This window comes from Corvus kubaryi, unplaced genomic scaffold, assembly GCF_017639235.1.
Source record: "Corvus kubaryi isolate FWS band 111438036 unplaced genomic scaffold, C.kubaryi_AGA036_p1.0 37396, whole genome shotgun sequence".
In the NCBI taxonomy this organism is placed as follows: Eukaryota; Metazoa; Chordata; class Aves; order Passeriformes; family Corvidae; genus Corvus; species Corvus kubaryi.
In genome coordinates this window covers 6,842,520-6,860,231 of record NW_024581135.1, presented here as the reverse complement: position 1 = coordinate 6,860,231, position 17,712 = coordinate 6,842,520, and the positions used below count along the sequence as shown (strand labels likewise).

At 41.2% G+C, this 17,712-nt stretch overlaps 1 protein-coding gene across 11 annotated transcripts in view; it reads right to left on the bottom strand.

Moving 5' to 3' along the window:
• Positions 1–17,712, bottom strand: part of NCKAP5 (NCK associated protein 5) — a 380,196-nt gene that overhangs the window by 192,065 nt on the left and 170,419 nt on the right. For all 11 annotated transcript variants that reach the window (XR_006018146.1, XM_042040728.1, XM_042040726.1 and 8 more), the window contains one exon: positions 5,501–5,564. Coding sequence is in view for 10 of the 11 variants with exons in the window: in XM_042040728.1 (XP_041896662.1) it covers positions 5,501–5,564 (64 nt within the window). In the remaining variant the exon portion in view is untranslated. The remainder of the gene's footprint in view (positions 1–5,500; positions 5,565–17,712) is intronic.

The following is a 17,712-nucleotide window of genomic DNA, read 5'->3' as shown; positions in this document are numbered from 1 at the left end:
ATTCATCACGCTGGTGACAGCGAGCGCCTCTGCGCTCGTGGCAGGACATTGTGCTGCCATCTGTAATACCCTGGCTGGAGAGCAACCTCAGCATTCCCCCTCCTCCCTAAAAAGCTGGTACATAGTGCAGATGTTGGGAGCTGGGGCTCTGAGCACGCTGACCCTGCTGCTGCTCAGAGGGCTCCCTGCTAGCTGATTAATGGGGCAGCATTAATGTCAGCTGCGGTGCTGGCCACAGGGCCGGGATGGTGGCCTGAGTCTCAGTGCCCTGCGAGAGCTGAGCACCAGCAGAGGTAAATGCAGCTCCCAGGAGAGGCACTATTTCCTACAATCACGGGCTGCCTCTAGAACTGTGCATTTTCAGCTTCCTACAAGGAAAAAAGAAATAAACAAGATTTGGCTTTCTATCTTCCTTTCACTCAGCTCAACAAAGCACCATCAAGCTGGGGTATGATCTCTTTCCCCTCACCAAAAACTAGCACCCACGCTAAAAGCCTGAACTTGAGCAAAAGAGCAAGCGACAGAAATTACATACAACCCCCCTGGGAGTTTGGAAAATCTGATAATACAGTCAAACTTTCAACTGACTTCAATGCAATTTCAGTCAAGACCTTTTCTGCACTTCAACACATCCATCTCCATGTGAACGCTCCGGTTTGGCAGAGCTTGATGAAAAGAGGCAGATCTTTTCAAAGCTGATTACAACTTCTGTTTCAATCTGGAAACAAGAGTGGTTTGGACTTCCCGTGGTTTTTGAAGAGGCTGTTACATATACCTAAACCCATTACATTTAAGAAAGTTGTAACAAGCAGAAGTGACTCAGTTCCTTATAATAATGGGACATCTTACTGACACTGCGAGGTTTTTTTATGCCTTTTCCTTTTTATTTCTTCCACTCTTTATTTAAAAACTTGCAGTCTCCACTGTTTTACTGCAAAAACTGTTTGTAAAGCAAGAATTGTGCTGATCACATCAAAACTCAATAATATAACTTGTTTTTCCATTATTAGCACCATCTGAGCCTGTTGAAAGCCTTAACCAGGGCTTTAATTTTTCCACAGAGAGCTTTAAATTAATTAGTGGTTTACATGCTAACAAAGAATCTGATACATTCATAAATCAATCTAATGCAGAAGGATTACCAGAGGGTGGAAATCTATTCAGTGGGGACCTCACATTCACTTAACATGGTGTGTTTTCAACAAAAGGGTGCAGGTGTGGAATAGACGGGTACCAGGAAGAGCCCATGATAATCACTTTGCATCACTTAAAGGACACATGGTAAATCAGAGCCTAGGGCCCACCCCAAGTGAAAACCATGTAGTTATAAAAGGCAGTATCATCCCACTTTAACCTTCACAGTTAAATTGCCAGAGTGGTACAATTTCTTTTATGTAGGTTACAGGCCAGTGAATTAATGGAAAACAGAGTCAAATTAAAGGACCTGGATGGGAAGAACAAACTAACAAAACTGTATAAGACAGATACAAATTGAGATATAAAAAAAAAGTAACCATTTTTTTCTGGGTAACTATTAATGAATCCAAGTTATCAAAACACGGTATCATTATGTATACTCTTGGTTCATTTTAGGCTTTTAAACTAGTTTCTGCTAAAATAACACATGCTGCCGCAAAAACTCTGCCATGTTAAGTGTGGCAGCATTTTTTTTATATTTTTCCTAACCCAGCACTGTTCACTGTTAAGAAAATTTCACAAAAATGAATACTTTTCCTGGTCATGTTTTGTGTCCAAAGGTGCAAAGTCATGCACTTCAAAGATAAAAAAAATACTTTGATGACTAATGTGGTTTTCAGTCTTCAACATGTTTTGAAATAAACTTGTGATTTGCTTTGAAAGCTGCTTATTTTAATAATGGGATCTCTGTCACTACAGACACCTGCACAGTCCCCACCAGATGCAGTGAGAAGTGTAAACAGATGAACTGATGATCTCCTTTTCCTTTACAAAGAGTCATCCTTGATGAGTCAGAAGAGACATGACTAAGAAAATTGTAAACATGCACACTATGAAATTACAGACCATGAGTGACAGAAGAGCCAGACAGCAATCCAGGCTCAGTGCTGCTGAAACTTTCAAGGGATGGATTGGTAGTAAGAAATCCTGCATTTTAATAATGAACAATCAATATTTACTGATGGTGGTTCATAAAATGAAGAAACCTGAGCAATTGTCAGGTATTCAGCCTGAATTATTCAGTTCACCATTCAAGTAAGTCATAAATACATACTGCATCCAATATATGAGGTATCAGATTTTCCATACAATCATATGGAAAAAACATATTACAAGATTACTTGTATATTTTTGGTGATAAACATTTATCATGAAATGAAGTGTCTTCATTTCATCTTCTGTAGTACCTTCCAGTAACAAATCAGTCAGGAAAACTGTAACTCTGGGACATATCAAAAGCCCAATTCTTTTGGGGAGTGTTGTGGGTCCCACACACTGGCACCACACAGCACACACTGCCTGAGCTTCAGCCTCAGAAAAACCTCTCCTCATAAACATGCATTTCATCATCACTCACCAGATGTTATTTATACAGATGCACAGACCCATTTCTTGAGCAAAGGCACCATGGTGTAAGTAGCTTCTACAGCACATGCTTTGTGTTTGTTGGTCATTGGTTTTATGCACGTGTCCACCTTGCAGCGGTTCCTGGGGTGCTGGGTGAACCCAAGTGGGAAGGACAGGGAAAATCAACTGCACTACATCCTTCCAGCACATACAGGGACAGGGAACACACTCCCTGCTCTCTGACTCTGCTCACCCTAAAAGTGAGTGTGGCTTACATAAAGCAGTCACCTCTTACCCTCATGACCAATCTGTGACAGCAAAACCCAAACAATTTTTTTTTAAATAAGCAGGAAATGCTAGCAGGTATTACATGAGGTACCATCCTGCCAAAGGCTTGTGTGATGCCTTACACAGTTCCCGGGATGCAGGGCAGCCTGTGCTCCCTGCCCTGTTTCACACTGCAAGAAATGCTCTCCACGAGACCGAGCAAGGCACTGGAGGTGGCACTGAAGGTGCCATGTGCTGTCACCTGTGCCCTTCCAAAGTGAAGGAGCTGGTCCCGTGAAAACCTTCGTGCCAATCTAACCAGCACAACAAACAGAAAATGGGAGCGAGTAAAGGCGATTAGCTAATTAGTGATTAAATAAAGCTGTGGCCTGTCACTGGCAGGGAGGCTGCGGGGGTGCCATTCCTTTGATCCTGAGTCGCAGCCGGTGACAGCACGGCCGAGCCCTCGGGCGCCCTGTGGCTGGCTGGTGGCCCTGCCCAGCCTGCTCGCCGCCGGCGCTGGCCCCGGGGGATGGCCATCACACCAAAAAGAGCAGCACATGGGCTGGGCACCCGGCGGGCAGGCTGCTGGCAGCCAGCGCTGCTCCCGAGGGAGCCCCGCCGCTTGCCAAAGGCTTGCTGGCTCAGAATCCCTCGCCGAAATTTCGCTGTGAATGTTTGTAAAGTGTTTGCTCCAAACCCAGCGTGTGCAGCCGGCTCCTCGCCGCACGCCCTGGGAACGCAGCTACACGACTTTCTTCATCCCTGGCCTCCCCTGGGTTCAAGTACTCCAGCCCCTAGACCCCTGCTGCTCTCACACTGCTCACAGCCCCGCAAGTTCATTAATGTTAATTAATGACTGCTGTGTTTCATATTAAAATCACCAGCTCTAAGACACAAAGAACTTTCCATACATCAACTGCTTCAAAGCAATCGTCTCTACAGGCGCGCTAGCTCTCGGCTCTAGTTGCAGGATAATTGTGGGTATTACCCCTCAGGGAAGAGGGGAAAAACTACCCAGTATTTACCTTGGGGGAAGACTGCACCCCCGGAGAGCTCCCTGTCAGCTCCTAATGGGTTCCAACACTTGGCCTCTCAACAAATTATACAAAATTACAACCTGGTTAGCAGGGAGAAGTGATCTATCCCACAGCCCCATAGATGTAAGAAGTGTCTGACAGTCAAGAGAGGAGACCACAAGGTGGGTGCGCATACCAAAAGCCTTACCAGCTCCAGAAGGTTAATCAGTATTGCTCATTTCATATAGCCTTGGATTATCCCACTAAGGATATTTTACACTCAATATATTATATTACTGCTATGCCTCCAAGGGAATTAGTTAAAAAAAAAATTGAAGGAAATATTTCAAGTAGAGTAAACAGCTCTTCCCAGATTTTGACATTTATTTACACTGAAAACTAAAATGCAGTTGCAAATCCAATGCCTGATCTTTGCCATTCTTCCTCAGGCACAATTTCTCCTGGAGGCAGCAGGAGCTTTATCTCAGTCACAGACTTTTGGATTGCAACTTTACCTGATACAAGTTTGTTCCTCAGTCCCTCCAGGACTTCTGTGCCCATTCACACACATTACCCACGGGCCAGGCTTCCCAACTGCTTAAACCCCATCGGAAAGTCTCCTTGCGGCCAACCCAGCCACGCTGCAGACCCCAAGGGCAGGAACATTGGGGTGGTGTTGGGATGGGAGAGGGCAGTGGCTCCCACAGCTGAGCTGGGCACATCTGGGGCTGTGGTGAGAACAATAGATTCAGAGCTGGTTTCTCTCACCTGTCACTTAGGTCCCTCCAAATCTCACATCACTGTATTAATCACTAAGGATTTATAAATGGCCCTCATTGGAGGCTAGTGGCATTTTAAGGACCCTGCATCACACAGTTCACAGAGCACCCCATCCCCAGAGACCTTCAACAGCTGCTAAGTTAAACAAACTTGGGACCAAAGTCTTTCACGGCCAACTGTGCAACTCACTCAGATCAGCGGTACTTCCACGTATGTTCAAGGGGACAGTTTGGGTTTGAAGGTTTTTGAACAGGTCTGCTTTATCCCATGGAAGCTTAAGACATTTTATCTGAAGATAGGGACAAACAAACTCTTTAACAGATGGGAGCAGTTCCTCAGATATTAAGTAATTAAGCACACTCAGCACATGTTAGCTCCTAAAGAAAATTGTTTTGAAGAGATAAGGCACTCTATAAATTGAGGTTTGCGGTTAACCAAAAATCTGCCATTTCATCTTTTGCTTACAAGGCTAATCTCATGAATTGGTACATGAAAAATGAAGATACAAGGAGCACTACATGATTTACAAAATTATCAGATTGAGGGGTTTTTTTAAGCTTCCATGCTTGTGTTCTTCCATTTTTCTGTGGTTGGCTAAGATTTAATAGGCAAGTAAATCTACTGCTTTTTCATCAGAAATTGCCTTTCTGTGCTTGCCTTGCTTCCAATTCCAGTAAGGACCATCAGCAGAAAAATGAAGCAGCTTTTCTCTATCATGGCTTTTCCAAGCAAGCGAAGCCTTGAGTTTCTTCACATTTATGAGTACATCATTGGCAACCCTTTGTTGTGTCCAAGACAGCCTTGATGCTCTGGTGACCACCTCCAGCCAGACCAAATGTGCCTGAAGCAGCAAGACAAGAATTGCAAAGCAGCGAGTAGGCACAGCTTACCATGGCTCCTTCGCTCTTACTCTGGGCAACTTCCCGCTGCAGCCGAGCCACAGACAGCTTCTCCCTACGGAAAGAAAAGCCTGTGAATAGCGGTTCATTTTCCAGTGCCTTCCATCAGGGCAGCATTCCTGCACATCGCTGAGGTAACCCCCAGCAGGCCCCGCTCTCCTCCCCGTGTTCTCCTGCAGTATTTAGTGGCTGCATTATTGTTTCATTTCGTGGCAGTTTGACAGAGCTGCCAATAAATCAGCTGAATCCAAACATCATTTGCTTCATTCAAACAACAAAGTAGCTCATCATGCCAGTGATATAGAAACAGACTGTGCAAATCATATTGTGTTATTTATTTTCCTATAGCCCTGCCCATCCGCTTTATTCTGCACCATATTAACCCATGCCAGAAGGCTGCTGCATCATCAATAAATATATGCATAAAATTGAAATTAAAACCATCTATTCTATATCTAAACACACTGTGATGCATTTTGCAACTACTGAATTATTAGACTTTTTTTTTAATTAGCCTTTTTTCATATAAGATCCTTACACAAATGTTTGGCTCGACTCAACTAATAATTACTTTGTTTAATTAAGGATTTGGCAACCACAACACATTTTTAAGTACACTGAAAAGTTGTAAGAAAGGAATGAAAAGTAGTGATTAGCATACATAGAAAAGGAAAGATAATTTCCCATTGTATGGGCTGGGGCAACTCCATCCCCCAAAGACCCACAAAGCTGCCAAGCCAGGGCAGAAGTAGGGCCCAGGCTCTGTAAATGGTCCTATCATTGACTGGGCCACTCTCATCCAGCATGGAAAATAACTGCTCTATGGTATTTTATTCCCAAATGTGCAGAAAAAAAAAAGTAGCCTTTAAACCATTTCTCAGGAACCATTCCTGATGAGGAAAATCTGAGCATGCCTGCCTAATTCCTGTGGAATGACAGCACTCCCGTCACTCGGCCACAGCTCAGTGTATGCTTGGGTCACTGCACCAGTCCCCTCTCTCCATTTCAGCAGAAGATGTGGTATTTAAGCTGAGTCTCCCTGCTGGTCACCTACCCCCACATGCTTGCTGCACCCCTCAGCATTCCCCACACAGCCAACAATCATGGTTATCAGATTAGCACCAAGCATTGCCAAAATCCTGATCTGTAAACAGGGATGATGCTGAAACCATGGAATATCAGCAAAAGTTGAAGATGATACAGCCACAGCCCTGTAGAAGTTGGGTTTGTGTTCTCCAGCATGGTATCAAGATCTTTGGCACATGTGAAACATTATAGAAAACTGAGAAGTGGCATTGAGAGTCCAGCATTGAGAGCCTTAACACAGGTGTCCTAAACACAGCTTCTAAAAGACACGTACCACTTCCCCCCTTCCTTGCTCAGATACTATCACAGGCAAATTACAAAACTGGTTAATCCTATTTTAAGGATTTAGTTCATCTGCTGGAAATAGCCCCTCGCATTTTTGCACTGCTTCAGTGCCCTAATATGTTCTAGTGGAAAAAGCAAGTATTCCCTTTGAGGAGGTTTTGACCTTTTAATTGCAAAACAAATGCCTAAAGATATTTTATGAGAAAATATGTGGGGGGTGGGGGGAGAATAAACAAACAACCCCCCCACAAACCACTCCTCCATACATTTCCTGCCAGTGGTCTGGAGAGGTTTATTTAGCTATGCCTCCTACATCAGGAATACTCCTACTTCCCTCTCTCCATGTTAACTCCAACATGGAATCAGTTCCACATTTCTGGAATTTTATCAGAATAAATTCCCCTCAAGGTCCATTCACAAAGAGGGCTTCTCCAACGATGCCAGGTCTTCCTTGTCTGGGTGAGGATCCCTGATGAGATTCAGAAAGGTTTTCTCAGCAATTTTCCCAGTGAAGGACAGCAAAGACAGGCATTCTCAAACTGTGTTTATAACATTGCTGCTGTTAGGAACAGAACCACTTCTCAATAGCAGAAAATGAAAAAGAAACCAGCCTATCATGTAGAAGAGGGAAAAAAAAGTGCCATAGTGGGTACAGATGAGCCATCTGTTCCAACAATGTCTACAAAGAGTCAGCTTCGAGGCAAGCAAACTCTATGCTCCCGCTTCCTCCCTCCCACCAGCATCCCCCAGGTGAAGCAGCTGTGCACTCCCAGCCAGCCCATGCAGATGGCTACCTTCCTCTGGGCAGGACGTGTGGCAGAAGCTCAGCGTGCACAGTTAACCCCAAGACTGTTCCAGGGAGCTCTGTTAGTGATGCACGTGGCCCACTGCCCACAGCGAGCCGTTTCCCACCACCGCTACACAAACGCGCACCCGTGTGATTGACAATGAATGTGGCCAGACTCCCTTTACAAGCCAACAGCATTTAAAACTAATTCACAGTGTTGGAAGTTTTCATATGAGATAGATGACAGGAGGGAACAAGGACCTTTATGTCTAAGGATGACCAAATAAACCCTCTGGTTATTATCCACCATCTCAGTCAGTTCTGCTTAAGGCAGCACCTTCAGTGACTACTCTCAGCCCCCATTTCTAACGTGGTATTACAAAACATTTTACTATGATTGAGCTGCAAAAATAATAAGCTTTTAGCTGCTTTAGTCTTTCAGATGTTTCAAATGTAAAGAACGTTTGACATGCAGCTTCAAAGTTAATCTTGTTTTTTTAATCTTTGTTTTTAAATAGGAAAAAACAGTAGCATCGCTTTGTTGCTATATGATTTTATTTATTTTTAATCAAGCATGTTTCATCCTTATAGCATGACTAATTAACAAAGTTAATTAGCAACTACAGCCAACCTGCAAGGAAGCAAAATCTTCTCTGGGGATTTAAACAATTAGTACATGTTCATTGAGAAGGTCTCATGTTCTCTTTTGAAAAACCTCCAAATGATAAAAGGTTTACAAAAATGCTCTTTGAAAGCACAGTTTATGCTCTTAGGTTTGAATATTTGTATTGTAAGTGGCAAAATTCCCAGCCAAAGACTTTGCAAAGAAATAATTAAAGAAGCCAAACAAGGATTCAATTATATCCTTTCCAGATGGAGCCAAGCACACAAGCAGTCAGAGTGTGGATGGAAGAAAGATACATTTCAACTCTCAGTATCACTGGTAGATATTGCAGTAGCTTGTTCTAAAAAACAACAGTTTGAGGAAAGCCCATTTAGTCCAAGAAAAACATAAATGTGCTAAATAATTCTGCATATTCAGAACTCTCCTTTAACTAAAATTCTCCTTCACTCTCCTTTCCCACCAGGTTCAACTCATTCAACTGCCAGACAAAAGAAACCCTGTATCAGATGGCAGTAACAGCTCAGGGCTCCACCACAGAACCACTCTGCTCGAGCTTCTCCCCCATCCACAGGACAAAGGCAGGGAAGTCAATTCAGTCACAAGCCCCTACCTATCCCTTAACTCTGAACAAATGCTGATGCTCTTCCTGATGTGGTAACACATCTCCTCAGATCAAGCACCACAATAAAAGCTACACTGGGTACATGAAAGGCTCTATTTTTCTCAGTTGTTCTTTTTGTATTGCTACTGTACATTGATACAATAAACCCAGAAACTCTAGAAGTGTACTTCAGCTTCCCAAACTTTGATCTTCATTTTTATTTGGAAACTTCAGATTCAGAAACTGTCAGATATAGGGCTTTGCATCTTCATCTAAGAAAGATATTACTTAAATTAGCTTCTGAATAAAGTTAAAATGTGCTGAAATATATCCAATTGCCAAGACCTCAGCTACACAGAATCAGGATGTATTTTCAGTGGTAATTTTACTGTTTTAATGACGAAAAGTAATTTTATCTTTAATGACGAACACAGTCAAAACTCAAAAAGAATGGGAAGTATCTTAGAAACATCATCTGAAACTGAAGTTAATGCTTCAGCAAACCTTAAGCCACATGATCCCCTAGGAAGAGAAGGGCTCTATCCACCCTGATGCTGTCCTTTCCTGTCCTGATCAGCTCCACAACCTGCCAGCATGTATTGACAGCTCTTACATTTTCAACAAGTGTCAACATTGGCACTTGAAGATTTCAAACTTTTCCTATTTTCTAAGTAAATTATTACTTCTCTACACAACAAAATTCAATAGGTATGAAGCTCCAAAGTTACTCATTCATTTCTCTATCCACCTCTTTTTCCATGAACAGGAATGTGTTTTCTTCATGTTTCATCCTGTCTTGGAAATTTTCACTCTGAAGCAATTTCATTCAGAAGCAATCAGTCCTGCACCACAAAGTGAAGCCCACCTTTTCTTGTCGTTTTATAACTTTCACTATTTGAAAAGCCAGAAAATCACCACTGAAAGAGTCAAACTTTGAAAATACAGTGAATATTTGTTTTATCATTGGTGACTGTGGCCAAGCAGAATGGCCAAGCTATATTCCAACGAGTCCTTCCATCCCTTCTGGAGGCTATTTTGGAGCAGAAAAATCCCAACCAAGTTTCCACTCTACACTATCACAGTGATATTCAGAAGGTGAATAAATACTTTTTTTCTCATGGGGAAAAAGCAAACAGAAAACTGACAGAGACTCAGAACCCAGACTTGCAAGGCCTCCCAAACCTCCTTGTGCCTTGGAACCATTCCTTATCTACCGCCTACCAAAATTACTTCTCCATAACGTTTTTCCCCCTGTATCATTACTTGTAGACACAGCATTGTGTTTCCAATGAACCAGAAGAAGCCACAACTAAACCCCATCACACATGGATTAAACATAGCACGGTGCTAACAACTGACCCCAGGGGCAAAGTGCTAGTTTGTGCAGAGAGACACAGTTTGTGCGTGGCTTCCCTCAGCTCCTGGTTTTCCAGGGAGGTTTCCCATCTGAGTGCTGACCAGGCTTGACCCCATCGAGTGGATGAGATGTGACAGGGGAAGGGCCCAGGGTGGAATGGCTGCAGTGAACTCATGCGCCTCTTTCAGCTCCGATTGCGGGCGCGGCGCTCAGCAATGCTGCTTCCCCCGACCGTCACGTACAGCGACCGACCGCGCTCGCTGCTCCATAAATGTCAGAGCATTGTGGAACTGGGCTTTCAGAGCCTCAGCGCCTTAGCCAGATCTGGCAATAAAGGAGTCATCCTGCACAAAAAATATTCATTGCAAATTTAAAGCTGAGCGAAGTACAGGCTTCATTTAACTACTTTTACAATAATTGCAAGGACTGGAGTTACAATAACAGAAGTACTAATGCTGTCAGGCAGAAGCAGGAAAGATAGGATGAGCCACCAGCAAGGAACAGCTCCTATTCTCTGCTAATTTATTGGTAATAAAAGATAAGCCTACAGAAAATATAATTTACATTAAACTTCTCTTCTATCAGACATGATTCTGCCAAATCCAGACAAGCAAAACAGGTAATAACTTATTTAAACTGTATTTTCTTTGGGTGACACTAAAGCAAGGAAAAAAAATTGTAACTATAATCTAAAATAAGTATCAGCAATCCTCATGAGCTCCTCACCAATTTCCAGTGGATTTTCATGTACATCAATGTGAAGAAGTTCAAAGACAACAATCTAGTTGGAAGCATCCAAACAAGACACCAGATACAAAAGAAATGCCATGGAAGAAATCACAGGAGAACAGGTCAGAAAGGAGGAGGCGAAGAGATGAACACCATGAGGGCAGAGCCTTCATTATAAAAGCAAAAACATTGGCTAAAAAGTGGGACAGTCATGGCAAAGAAACTAGAAAGGGAAGCTTATCAGGAGTCCATGGCAGATTATCCCCAAATTGTTTCCATGACAAATTACTCTCCCAGCATGGGCACAGCATCCAAGGTCAGCCGGGCACCTGAGCAGGGTAATTCCCCTCCTCTGAGCACGAGCACGAGAACACGCAGCGATGCCTTTTCAGCAGAAGCATCCTCTCTCACATTGGCAATCTTTATTATTTCATTGATATTTATTGTTTTCAGCACTGAAATTATGTGTGCAAGGCTGCATACTTTAATGATTCTTTGGTATTTCAGACAACATTTCAAATATATCTATTTATCTATATCTGTTTATTTATTAAAGTTGGACTGCCTTCTTCCATTATTAGCTCTGACTCCACAGTACTGCCCACCTTTCAAATTTTGTACAGATTTAGGCAAAAAACCATAGTTGAGGAGGTCTAGACCCAAAGTTTAAAACATTGGGGTTTTTTTCTCTTGAACATCAAGATGGTTTTTAACCTTGGTGATGCAGAAAAAACAGTAAGTGAAGAGCAAAAGCTTTATAAATACAGACCCTTAAATAATTTTCATTAGTATGTGAGAAATAATTAGAATGACAAGAAATAGAGCTCCCAAGCAAGAGATGGCATCAGCCATCACATCAATGCAGTTTCTTGACTAAGAAAAAAATAGGAAAAAGTGATTTCTCCCCCATTAGGCACTTATTCAATTGCAGAATAAAAGACTAATGTCTGTGTGACACAATGCCAAATCATTGAGATAATTATGAATCATACCAAGCAATCATTTTACAAATCTCCTGGAACATCTCACTTTATGACCATTATTCATGAGATTATGCATTCAACTGCAATTTTTTTGCAGATACATTCCTCTGAAGCCTTTCTTTTGGTCTGAGATTCCAGACCAAAGAAGAAGAAAATTGGTCTGGGAAAAAAAATGAGTTTTTCTAGAAAGAAAAAAACAGAGAGAAAACCCCATGTTTTTCTAACAATGTCTAAAGCCTGCAGAGAGCAGTGAGAGATACTTACAGACTTCTTTTAAAAAACAGCCCAAACACAGAGCAGTAAACTGCAGCAGGAAGAGACTTACACCTGGCTATCCACCTGAATGCAACCCCTTCAAGTATAAAACATCAAAACCTAAGTGCCAAAAAACACCAAGTAAAGAGCACCAGAATACTGAACTCTGAAATACATGTAAAGTACAAGTTTTCACATTATGAATTAAATAGTCCATGCATTATGGAAACCTTGCATTTATCAGAAAGCAAAGTGCAGGGCCAAATCTTGCACAGATTTGCTCCCTGTTTAAACCTTTTGATTCAATATATCCCAGCTAAACTACTAAAAGCCACTGCTAAAAATAAATGAGCACTGGATCCATCACACAAAATTCATTATTATTTAAACTGGTACATTAACCAGAAACCTTATTGTCTCTGTTCTGAAATCCACACCTTAAAGTATAGAGCAAAAACAATTTGACAAATTCACAGTGCTGTAGTTTGGAATTTCTTGACATAAGTGACTGATTTATCAATTTAAGTATTACATTAACAGCAATATTTATATTTAATGCTGTATTATTTCTGCCAATAGGTTGCAATCCAAGAAGCATACAGTGGGAATTTGTACAATTAGGCAAGCTGCCAAGTTCTCAAACAATTATCATCACTGAAAACCTCGGTGTTCAAACAGGAAAAAAAGAAGGAAAGGACTAATAAAAGTTAGTTTGGAATATTAATTCAGCAAAAGAAAACTTTACATTACAATATAGGCAGCTGTTGCACAGCTAGTAATTCAAGAAGAATTACTGCTTGCTCTTTTTTCCAGATGCTAGTTTAAAAAAATATTTTACACTAAGCAAAGCATATTTAATCAAAGCCTTTAAATGGTACAAAATTTCTCCCTGAGAATCCTTTAACAGCATGAGGCCTACAGTTTGCACTTTTCTAATTAAAACATACAGTGGTGTTTATCTGCTTTGTGACAGCATCCTCAGAGCCACCACATTATTCTTACGACCTTCTCCAGTCCAGGTCAGTGTGAAAAGCAAATTGTCTCTCTGGTACATGACTAATTCACCTGATCCTCCCTCAGCAGCATATGGTCCAGGAGCTCCACTTCTTTAAGTGTGATGATAAGACCATACAACAGGTTGCTCAAAACTTCCCAGCTTAGCTTGACAGTGCAGTTGAGTTCAAAGTGGGTTAAGAAAGAGGCACAGGGTCATTGCTACATGAAAGTCTGGCCCATGGAGAAAGACAACAGTGTAAATCACTACCTTTTAATCCCTCTTATTCCCAACACACACAAACTGCCACTATTCATTTCACATGCCCACAAGACTCTTTTTTTGGCCCTAATCCCCAAAAACACCTGCTCTCCTTGCTAGAAGTACCAAAGCTGGTGACACTGGGCTGTTCGGTAGAGCTGACACGGGCCTGGCAACACATCAGTCACCAACACAAGGAAGGTGCTGCTGAAGCAGATGTTGCTTCTAAATTATTTTTATTTCTGTGACTTGGTGACACTGAAAGCAACAGCAGAGATGTGAATGGAGAAGTTCTGCCTATAGAACTATCAAAAGATTATTTTTTTAATGCTCATTCAAGACAGAAGAGACAGAGAAAGTACTAGATACGAACCACTCTGTGTAAGACCACCTCTCCCATCTTGCCTGCCCTGAACACATCATTCAGCACTTCTGCTTCATTCCAGACTTCAAGCCAGGCTACAGCTGTAGGTCGTGCACAGCATTCCTGTTAGGGCACACAGAGCTGTTCCTCCTCAGTGGCATTGCTCTTAGCAGTGTCTCCCAGCTTGTGAGTGTGTAAATTCTCATCTCTTTTCTTGCTGTTCAGTTTTAATCTGGGTCAAGCCATTCTCTAGACTAGACGGAGTCTCAGTTCTGGTGTTTCTGGTTGGGGTGTTATGGATGATTTGCAGTATCAGATCCTTACAGCATAGAGATTTATACTATTTTTATTGTATTGTTTACTCGTGTTAGTTTTGGGGTTTTTTCTTAAGTAAATATTTGGAATCCAGAAGATATCTATCTCCTGCTGTATGATAAATACTTTGGTTTGTGACCCAAACCCCTTCAGCCATTTCTAGGGGAAGTGAATTATTTTTTTCACTGAGCCTGGATGTAACACAACCTTGGAAAATGAAAAACAAAGGAAGAAAGAAGCAAACAAGGTTTTCTTTTTGCAAAGGACTTAAAAGTTGAGCTAACAAATTCCCCCAATCACTTTTCCTCATATATATTTTTTCTCGGCAGATTTGTCACATGGAGATGATGTGCTGTGGAAATTCTTTTGAAAGGACATACATTTCCCTAAGGGGTTTTTAATGAGAATTTATTGCTCATGAAAGATTCAGGATTGGCAGCACTTCAGTCTTCAGTTAATGATCTTTTGTTTATTAACATAAAATGCATCACACTTAACAGGAGTGTAACTTTCCCAACCAATGCATCGAAGCACAAAAGAATTCTCACTCCTTCCGTCTTATCCCCTGAGGCTGTCTGAGAGGGTGTTAGCTGAAATTTATATGGTTGTCCTCTATGAAAATGAAGTCAGAACTCTTGTTTCACGTAAAACTGAAAATCACGGAAACATTTTTTCATAACCAAAATTACCCAGACATAAACTAACAGCAAGAAATGTCAGTACACTACTATGACTTCTCACAGTGCCTGTTCCTTCCACACAAACCTTTTACCACAACCAGAAGGTCTTTGCTTAGTCCTGATCCTAATTACTCTTACATTTTGTGGGTAACATTCGTGCAAAGTGCTGATTCCACATCCTGGTAGTAAATTACCATCTTTAGAAAATCAACAAATTTGCAAAGAGTGATGAAGACTATAGGCAACTGGGTCTGTAAACCAGAGTTCCCAGAAACACACCCCTAAGCCACCTCTTGTATTTTTAGGGAAATGAAAAGACAGAAATACATTTCTTAAAAAAAAAAAAAAAAAAGGATGAAACCCAACACTGAAGGAAAATGGGTGTAAGGCACAAACCCCAAATTCATTGTTTTGGATACTAAGCTCAACCAAACTCCTAGATCCCTCTGCTTTCTTCATAACTAGCTTTCCTTCGGCTCTGCCCAAGAGATACTCCCAGTTCTCATTTGTTTGTGAGAATGTTTAGAAAGATTTTCCTCCCTGCTCTCTACAAAGCCTTTCACTTTTGCTCTTACAGTTCAAAGCAGATGCCTGATTTTGCTTCATTACTGGTTGATCTCTTACCTCTGTTTTCCACTCCTTTGTTCCCAGATCATCACAACAATTCCTGGTATTCTTTGTAATCTCTCCTTAAAGGAAGGTGTTACACAGTGTGATGCATTTCTATCCATCCAGAAAGCCCACAGCATGAGGACTTCTGGTTTTCTTAACAGGCTGCATTTGCTATGTCTTTTTTCTCTCTGAGCTATATTTATTGCAAACTCTGTAACCTTCCGGATGTCACTCATGTCCTGCTCTAACTGAACACTGAAATACCTTGAAAAAACCATGTGGATAAGAAGCAAGACCAAAGTGATTTTATGCTTTGCTCACTTTGCTCACAACCCTCTCTCTTGACTTTTTTTTTTTGCATTTACACAATTGTTCAATACTTAGATATTCTGGTACAAATCACTAACCAATCTGCAATAACCTTCCACTCGCAGAGAAAATACAGAAAAGGATCAAACCTGGTCAGAAAGTCCTTTTCTTTACTGAATAAATTGTTTTCTTTTTGGTTTTTTTTTCTTGTAAGACCATTTTGCACCCTCAAGAATACTGTTCTGGTAAGACCCAGAAATACTGCTCAGTCAGGTGGACATGTTTCACTGGGAACCGTCTCCATTTTAAGGCCAAAGCAGCTGAAACTCAGATCAGGGCCCTGGAGTAATTTTTTCTGTTGTTCATCACTCTGAGAGATAAAAGACAATTTCTTCTCACATCATTTTACAGAAAATCAAATAATCTGAACAGTGAGATTACACTTTTGGATACAGCACTTTTGATACAGCCCCTGCAGGTGCTTTCCAATAGGACTCTTAGCAAATGACAGATAAAATAAATGAAATATTTATTTTCTGAGACGATTTCTTAAATGTCTACATCAAACATACTTAAGATTTACCAACAGGCAATAACTGCCACTTAGTTTTCAGTTTCAGAAATGCGATCATGTTTATTGAATGCAAAGATTTTGAAAGAGAAGGTAATTCAGACTTTCCTATAAATTTCTATGGACTTGGGTAAGCTACTAGAGCTACTAGTTTCATGAAGAGAAAAACAGATGAAAGCTAATAAGAAGAATCTTCTTTTTTTTTTAATTTAAAGTGATGCTGTAACAAACTGCCTCGGAAAAAGTTATAAACTGCTGGACTTCCCCCAGTCCTCCCACAGGCTAAGGAACGTGTTTCAGTGTGCCTTAAACAAAATAATGTTCTCTACACTGTGTCTCACCATGCTGGGAACAAAACAAACAGTATGTTGAAAATCACTTTGAAGTATCCTTCAGTAACCCAACACACGAATTCATATTCATGCAGCCTTACAGCAATAAAATCAGTTCCATGCTAATGATATAATTGTTTCTTCTATCATTCTGTCTATAAAAGAAGACTAGATAAAGTCAAAGGCAGTGGCCTCTGGCTGATTATGTGTTTTGACAAATTAGATGATTAACTGAAACCTCAAACCCAAGCTTTGCTGTCTCAATAGACCTAGAAGAGGAGAAGAAAAGCTTGGCTTTTGAAAGGATGTGGCTCTACAGGGACCTCAGCCCAGACTGAGAGCGCTCCTCAAAGAGCAGTGTTTGTACTGAGCACACAGCCGTGCACACAGCCTAATTCCAACAGAGAAATTACAGTTGTCACTTTAAATAATGGAAGCAGCATATGGCAATATATGCAAAATGCTTTCCAACATGTTCAAGTAGAGATGCAGAAACTAAGTTATCAATGACAGTTTTACCACATAATATACCAGTGTAACACTTAACAACACCGAAAATGAAATCCAGACATATCAGTGGGGCAATGGCAGTATTTTTATATTTATGAAGCTGTTTAAATTCACATACAGTCAAGGCACAACTAGGAATAAAACAGGGAAGACTGAATAGCAACAGGCACAAGATCCACTTGTGTTGCTCAAGTTGTTTTACTGAGCTCAGTCAAAAAACTCAACAAGTGGTGCTCTGAACTTCTTCAGTATAACAGCTTCAAGCTCTGTTCTCTGAATATTAAATGACAAAGCATTATCAGGTGAAAGTAGACTACTATCTATCCTTCCAGTTAGTACAGCTCAACAAAGCTGGGCCAGAACTGTTACATAGAGCTTTTCCAGTTATTTGTGATGTGACTGAAAATGCTGTTACAAAACAGTGTCCTTTCATCCTTTTACAAGTAAACACAATCCAAAAAAACAGCTTTCTGTTTAAAACCTGAATCAGGGAAGCAAACACCTCAAGAAACCCCAGACAAACTAAACCCTCTTGGGGCATTTTCCC